At 44.3% G+C, this 8,488-nt stretch overlaps 1 protein-coding gene across 1 annotated transcript; it reads right to left on the bottom strand.

Annotated features, from left to right (window-relative positions):
- Positions 1-3,391: 3,391 nt before the first annotated feature.
- Positions 3,392-3,727, bottom strand: K441DRAFT_585212 (uncharacterized protein; the record flags this gene model as incomplete). The annotated part of the gene is made up of 1 exon (XM_067644568.1): positions 3,392-3,727. A coding segment is annotated over one exon (336 nt), but the record flags the coding sequence as incomplete, so codon positions are not given.
- Positions 3,728-8,488: the final 4,761 nt, after the last annotated feature.

Raw genomic sequence — 8,488 nt, 5'->3', positions numbered from 1 at the left:
AGCTTTTATAATAGCCGTTATCTTCCTAAGTATAAGCTTAAGGCTTAGTTATTTCCAACTATAGTATAGTATTAGGATTTTATAGTATATTTATACAATATTTTTTAAAAGAACTATAAATAAGTAATTAGATCTAGTATTACTTAATAAGCTGTCTATATTGGCAAGGTGTTTATATTTTTTAATACTACTAACAAGCTCTTATTATTTGCTACTAGGAGTATTAGGATCTTTAGAAAGTGCTTATTAAAAGTCTATTAAGAAAACTAGATCTTATTAGTACTTATAGGAGACTCTTAAGATACTTAAATATATATTTATAAGTTCTACTACTAGTATAGCTTAATAGTAGATATATAAATAGAATTAAAAGTAAAATTAGAATTTAATATTTATATTCTTATTAGAGGCCTATTAAAATAATTAAGAATACTAAATGATACAAAAAGCTATTTAGCGTCTTAACAATCCAATAACATATAACTTTAATTATAGTTTAGATTTTAAAACATATTATTATAGGTGCTACTTTAAAATATTATTCCATAAAGACCTGCTATAATTCCTTCTTAATGCACTATCTGTACTTTTTCTTTCTACTTATATAACACTTTATCTAATATTATAAATAATTAATACAAGCTTCTTTTACATTCTTTAATGGGACTATGTCAGGTGAGAATCACCTCGCTTATATATATTGTTCCGCATAGCCGTGCCTGGCATCTTGCCAGTTACTTGCTTACCTTTTTTAGAGTTTGTCTAGTGGCTAAGTAGTGCGGAGCTTGTCACCTTACAGACTAATAGAGTATTTTAAAAGAAAATACTAATTTAATATATAGTAGAGTATATTTTAGGGCCAAAGTTATATATTTATAAATAAATTACTAAATAGTATTTATACTAGCTTATTTATTTAGCTTACTAAGTAGTTTAAAACTATTAAACCTTGTAAAAGGGCTTTTAAAAATTATATAAGCTATATCTAAAATGCTTTAAAATTCTGCAGTATTAACATTCTTATAAATTCCTATTATTAAAGTAATATTGCTTTACTTTACTTATAAATCCTTTAAAAGTATATCTATAACTCTTTTACTATTTAATTTTAACTTATAATAACAATGGTATCTAAAGAAAAATCACCTTACTATGTCTACTATACTTAATAGAACAAACCATGCACAAAGCCTTCTTCTGCAGTTGATAATGATGGTGACTGGGCATGTTTAATATATGGCAAATACGGAGGTAATAAAGTCCCAGAACGGATAGTAGAATTTAAAATAAAATCTATTAAACAAGAGGCTACAAAAATTAATGCTATAAAAAAAGATACTATAAAAAAAGGAACCATTAAAAAAGACACTATTAAGGAAGATTCTGTAAAAATAAAGAAAGAAAATCCTAAAAAAGAAATCCTAAAAAAGGGAAAGAAAAGTATTGGAAAAGACGTAGATTGTATAAACAGTTGTTTAAACAATATACGTCAACAATTACTAGTAATACTCAATATTCGTGAAGGACTTGAGATTCCTGTGGAGTTGGTACAGTAGAAAAAGATTCAACTCGGTACAATATATCAATGCGAGGATACGGTCACACATAGCTGGCTTCCTGCTAGAGCAGCTGCTTATGGTTTTATCTAGCGCTATCTGGTCAGGACTTTGCTAAATTGAGGCAAAACCTCTAATCTGTCCAACTCTATATGCAAATCGGACCTACTCTATCTCGTTAGTCCCTCTTGGACCCACTTTGGCTCCAACTGAGGCGGTGAGTCCTCCTTGATTCTAAGTGCTGCTAGGTTGTCACTATTTATAACAACTGTCACGGGACCACCCTGTGACACCTTGCACACGCCCACCTGTTCCTACCGTATTCCACCTGCCTTGTATAACCTGATCCTACCCTGCCCCGTACACGGCACGACACTTATTAACCTAACAACTAAGTTGACGATATATGTCGCTTTTCCTCCTATTCCTTTCTTTCCTTACGCAGCGTCTTGACTTCATCACGCAGTTTATATACGTAGCTTAATAATATCTACTTCGTTATATATTATCGTCGCTCGTATCCACTCCGTGACAACAACTTTACTAAGAAGCTATAAAAAATTTAGAATTAATTCTTATCTATTTAGATATAGATTTGCCTCTCTTTATTTGTTTATTTATATAGTTGTTCCTTTTCCAAACTTATGTTAAACAAACTTGTATATAGATTTATCTAGGTAGAAAATAATCCTATATATTATATATTGCTAAGAAAATCCCTTATTGTAAGAGTATATATATTAGATCTCGCAAGAGTCGCGTAAGTTCGCGAGTACTCTCTGTCTTTTTAGCCGTATGGCGACGTGGAGCGGGACACGTTACACTTATCTAGACTTAATTTAGACAAACTAATATGCTAATCCTAATTAAAAGCTTATTATAAATTTAGGGTAACGGTGACGAGACAACCCCTAATTGATATGCGGACACCCCCCAATTGATATTCGGACACCCCCCACTAATTGAGTTTAGTTCCTTCCTGACCGAGTTAGAATATCACGTGAATTTAAGTTGTTTACATCTATATTAGTACGCGACCGCGACTGCGCCCGCGCCCGCGCCTACACCCAAGCGTAGTATACCCGTTATTCTATTTAAATGCCGATGGCTCGCGACAAGTCAATGTATTAACGCGAATAGAGGTAGCTGGGCGGCCGCGGCGGCGCTCAATAGTTAGGGGCTAGGGTGGGGATAGGCAAGGCAAATGCAAGGTAATGTTTTGGGTATAGGCGCGCGACGGACGCAGGCGCGGCTGCGATCACGGGCGTGCTCGCAGAGGCAGTTCGTAGACATCAACTAGAGGTGGTAGCACCTAAATAAGTTCACGCGGCGCCTCAGAGGGTACTGCGCAATTAAGGTATTACAGTATATAAAAGTTATATTTTAATAATTTGATTTTCGCGATGTAGATGCAAACAACTTAAATTTACGTGATATTCTAACTTAATTAGGAAGGAACGAAACTCAATCAGTAGGGGGCGTCCGTATGTCAATTAGGGGGTGTCTCGTTACCGTTACCCTAAATTTATTATATTATATATATGTAAAATACTAGCTAGTGAACCTGCGTTAAGAGATAAATACTTTTTTGGCTAGCAAAGCAGTGCCTTTACTTATTGACACTGGCTAAGCTAAGACTTATACTCGATCTCACCTATAAAACGCCATCTTTTTTTGCTATTTTACTTTTATACACCTTTTTCTTTTTTCTTCCCAATACTATGCTACCTACTTATTAGACCCCTTGCCCCTATTATAAAGCACTTTCTATTCATGCAAGCCCTACACTACTTGCGTTTCTTAATTGTCAATGTTTTAAGCTAATAGCAGCAGCGCTACATAGTTCCGTCGGAGAGCAACGTTGCTGCTATGCCCGAGGTAGCAACCGCCAGCGCCACGCGGTTCTGCAATCTCTGCTGGGCGAGCACGGTATTCTGCAGGAATGTCTTTCCAGTGCCACCGGGGCCGTCGATAAAGAAGAGACCGCCCTCATCAGCATCTACCGCGTGATTAAGCGTGCTAAAGATCAAGCGCTGCTCCGTGTTAAGTAAGGGAACGCCTACCGTAACCTCCGCCTGTAAATCCTCCGTGGAAAAGCTAAGCTGCTCGCGCAGAAGCCGATTCCGAAGCGAAGCGTACTCCTCGATCCAGCTGCGTTGGGGCTCAGGGAGACCGCAGTGTTCTAGATCAAGGTTGCGGCTGATGAGCAGGGCGTGCAGATGGCAGAGCGCGAGGCCTCAGCCTGCTCCTGGGTCGGATCGGAAACCTCGTAGATCGTGCGCAGCTGGTAAAAGCAGTCGTCCGCCAGCTCCTTCCGGAACAGATCCCACAGGGCGCGCGGATCCGCAGGCCTACAGCTAGCCAGTATGGTGACGAATAGATCACGGAGCTGCCTTCCAAGCTGAAAGTGCGCAGCCTCACGTAGCGCCTGCGTGTACTCGAAGCAAGCCACGCGCGAGACACGCCGCCCGAAAGGTGGGGTATACCCGGCCTGCAAACGTCCTCGCGTCTTCGAAAGAGCACTGGCCGGTAACATTAACCAGAAGAAGCCGCAGGCAGTACGCCTCCCTCGCGCTAATTGGAATTCAAACGATGCGGCCAACGGAGAATCCCTTGCGGCGAGGGAGCCACTGCTTGCGCCGCTTGTTCCAGGTGTAGTGCGCGGGAAAATCGTGATAGAAGATTTCTGTGCGCTGTCTTGCGTTCTCCACGAAGAACTGTGTAAGCGTGGTTCTGTGCACGGCATCCTGGGCAAGACGCTCCTCTAAAGCCTGATCAGGCTGGATTGCGATAAACTGCTGGCCTTCCAGATGGATCGCGAGCTGTTGCACGGGAACAGAGCGGCCATGCGTGCGGTACTCGTAAATCCTCCATAGAGCCTCATGCGCAGCGATGTATCGGGCCTCCACGTACTCTTTAATCTCATCCATAGGCTGCTGCGACCCGGCCAGTAGCCTGGGCTCCCAGCGTTATGGTGGCGTGATCTGAGCCTTTGTATATGTACTTGAACGCGTACTTTACCGCGCAGTATCCCGCGCAGGACCAGTGATGCAAATGGACCGGTTCTATTTTGGATTGGTTCGGTTTTCCAATATTCAAATCTTGAACCGGTTCGGAGCTTTGATTGGTCTAATCTGGATCGGTTTGGAGCTTTGGCGCGAACCAGTGAAACCAGATCTAGAGGTAGTTTTGAGCCTTAGTGGTGAGTGGGCGAACGCCACCTAAGGAGTCGAGCCTATTAAATCCGCTATACACTTACCAAGCTGTATATCAAGGATTGTTCTGTGGTGCAGCGATACCCCGATTTAATCCGCTGAAGCTTTGTAGATGATCCTTATCGCGTCGCTCTTATCGCGTCACCCTTATCGCGTCAAAACTGACGCCTACTAAACCTACATTAAAAGCGACCCCGAGGAAGCCGACGATCCTCTGGCTTACTGGAATAGCCTCTACCTCTCACAGCCTGACCTCGCTCGATTCGCCCTTGATATACTGGCTCTACCGTTAATGAGCGCCGAATGCGAACACGTGTTTAGTTCCGCTAAGTACCTTATTACCGACCCCCGAAACCGCCTTAAAGCCGATATCCTTGAAGCAAACGAGTGCCTTAAGTCCTAGTTTGGGCGTCCTTAAGCAAAGGCCTTTGTAAAAGGCGTGGATCCTGACGTTGATAAGCAATACAAGGAAGAAGCTACTGCTAAGGCTGCTACTAAAGGGAAGGCTCGAGCAGAAGACGACACGGTAGTGAATACACAAGAAGCGGATAAGCAGAAGGATGAGGAAGATGAAGATAGCGATGAGGAAGATGTGGAAGATAAGGAAGCTGAGAGCGATACTATTAAATATACGCTTATTGACGACTAAGCTGCTTCTTGTGAGGCAATATCGCCAGGGTGTACGGTAGGGAGCAGGCAAGCCGAGCATGAGTCACAAGGAGAGTCGATGGAAGAGGACGATATGGTAATGAGGGTAGGCAATAGCCTCGTACAGAAGAGACGAACCGATGAGGGAGGAAGGGTTGCAAGCCCGAGGAGCATATAAGGAGGTGCCAAGGCCTAGCCGAAGGCTACCCCTGAGAGCCCTCGGGTGATGCAGCCGAGTAAGGGGCCAAAAGTACCCTTACACTTCTCAACACCATGCCAAGGCTGGTGATGGTAAGTCCGCGTCTCTTATCGATTCGTTAACTATTAAACTAGCTGCTGACGTCGCTCAAGCTATATAGGTCCCTAAACCGTTTTATAGCTCTATTTAACTACTCCTTCCCTCCCTTAAACTCTTCTACTAATTACTTTGTATACTACATTATACTCAAATATATACTATTTTATCTGGTTTATCTGGTTAAACCGGTTCTAGAACCGGTTTGGAGCCTTAATTTGATTTTTGGATCGGTTTTAACGCAAATTCTAGAACCGGTCCAAACCGGTTACATCACTACGCAGGACTCTACGTTAATGTGCGCGTTAAAGCGGGTTGAAAAGTACGCGTTGTAAGGTGCCACGTCTCTGCTGCTGTATATATAGCTCTGCCCAGACTTTGCGAAGGTAGGGCCGTCCCGCGGGCGCTTGTACAGCGGCTTGTTATTGTTTCCAACCACGGTCTCCTCCTGGAAGGCGTAAGGGAACCGAAACCTGCACTTCCCATCACGCATGNAGGGCGCGGAGGTGTTGCGGGTGCCGCAAGGGCCGTGCAGCATGTTGCGGGTAACGACATCGTGCAGGAGCGGCTCCGCTGCTGGATCTGGAATATCCGCCCGAACGACCAGGTCGATATCCTTCGCGGTTGCTGGCCGCGAGCCAGGCTCCACGATTACCAGTATATGCGCGTGAGGAAGCCCGCGCTTCTGGAACTCAATAGTCCAGGAAATTGCGGCGGTGTTGCCTAGCACGCGGGACTTTAAAATCTCATGCTGTAGCTGCTTTAGCTAAATCTGAAAGACGCGATCCACCAGATCCGGGCGATCTCTTGCGGCCTGGCCTGCCTCCAGCTCAGCCTGGATCTCCTGCCAGCGCGGGTTACACGTGAAGGTGATAAAATAGTCAGGGGAGCCGTAATACCGCGCGAGTGCCATAGCGTCAAGATAGGCGTTGCGCATCTGGCGCGGGGAGCCGATATAAGATGCAAGGAAGGATAATATTCTGGCCGATATTGCTTCCTGTGGTCTGATCGTTAACGTGGAGCGCGTCAAGCATGCCCGCATACTGTGCGATCCGCAGGTTCTTCTAGTTATAGCGCAGCCACTGGAGGCGGGCGCTGGCGATTGAGGCGTACGCGTCCACTGTAATCTCATGGAATAGCCTTCCGGCGAGAAGCTGGGAGGAAAGGGGACGCCGGAGCTGCAAGTGATATTTCCACCACCGCTGCTGCGAGACGCGTTTAGATCCATTACGGCCCTAGCGCATAGTATCAGCCTCATTAGCCTCATTATCACTGGCCATAGAGTCCTCCCCCGCGGCATCATCAACATCTATTGCACGATCCTGCGGCACCCACGCCCTATTTGCAAGGGGGTAGTTGATCCGCCAGCTAAGCTTGCCGCGCGGGTAGAGCAGAGGGTAGCGGAGGGGGAGATAGATGGGTAGCTGCTCGTCGATAAACTCTAAGCCTCCCTCCTTGTTCTGTAGCACGATCTAGCGAATGTCTTGCGCAGCTTGTGCGGAGGTAGGGATGAGAGCAGCAACCTCAGTTACGGTAGGGCGATTGTACACGCGGGGGTCGGTGCCTGCAGCTTCTACGATACCAATAGAAAGACTTACGCTTCTATCGTTCCGGATGCGCTGTGCATCTGTCCGCAGATACTGCACAAAAGGATTGCTATCGTGTAGAACCTCCTGAATCGTCCTAAGAACCGCCCTGTTTAGATTTTCAAATGCTCGGCTGCGGCGCTCAAGTTGCTCATCCTCCCCATCAAATATATAGAATTGCGCGAACGAAGCGTTGCGGCCAGCGTGAGAATACAAGGATCCGATCTGGTGGTATAGCTGCCCGTGGGCTCGGAAGGTGTAGGCACCTTGAAGCTGCTACGCGAGCCGCTCGTCAATTGTAGTGCCAAGGGAGCAGAATCCGCAGAGCTCTCGCAAAGCTCTACGCGTCCACGTAGGCGCAGAAGCTTGCAAATCTATCAGGGCCCGCAAATCTGCCTCTAACGCTCTGCAAAGTAGATGCATTAGATGCGGGTAGAGTCCTCTACCAAAGTACGTCAGGAATAAGCAATATATGTAGTAGGAAAGGTGTATAGGGGAATTGGCATTTATACCCTATATAAGACAACCTCGTGAAAAATTTCCTAATAGGAGCGGGTTTATGTAGCGAGTTTTGCCCCTAAAATACCCGTTTTCTAGAACATAAATCTAGGATTAGTAGGTTACTTTTGGGGAGAGTACCTACTAATTACTAATTCCCTACCCATTTCTTTAGCAAGGAGGAGGAATAGGGTACAGAATAAAACAGTCGTATAGGGGTAATTGGTAGCTACTTTCAAGCTAGTAAGCTATATGGTTTCTCTTATTCTTATATGCAAAACTGCGTCAAAAATCTATCTTTTAGAGCGCTTTTTCTACTCTAGGAACGGCAGAATACGGCAGAAATAGATAAAAGAGCCAGGATTTCCTTAGTGTGATTTTGGTGCGAACCAGATAATAGTGAGCAAAATATTAAAACAAAACACCAATAGGCTAGGAGCTCCCCTAGTATTTAAAAACGGGCCAGAGTGTCCACTTAGCTACTAGTATATATTAAGCTGCCTAGGAAGGATTTATGTATATAGAACTATAGCGCCATAGCCTAGAGGCTGCATGCGCAGTATTGTACGTAGTATAATACAATGGATATAAAATAAAAATAAAATAGAAAAAGTAGTAGAAAAAATATTAGCATATAAACGGGGCGTAAAATAATGAAGTTGGTGGCGGTCGGTTAAAGTCTTGGATCAA

The sequence above is a fragment of the Cenococcum geophilum genome (genome assembly GCF_001692895.1).
Source record: "Cenococcum geophilum 1.58 unplaced genomic scaffold K441scaffold_59, whole genome shotgun sequence".
Taxonomy (NCBI): domain Eukaryota; kingdom Fungi; phylum Ascomycota; class Dothideomycetes; order Gloniales; family Gloniaceae; genus Cenococcum; species Cenococcum geophilum.
Note: the sequence above shows the minus strand (reverse complement) of the source record. Positions and strands in the feature narration are given on the sequence as shown.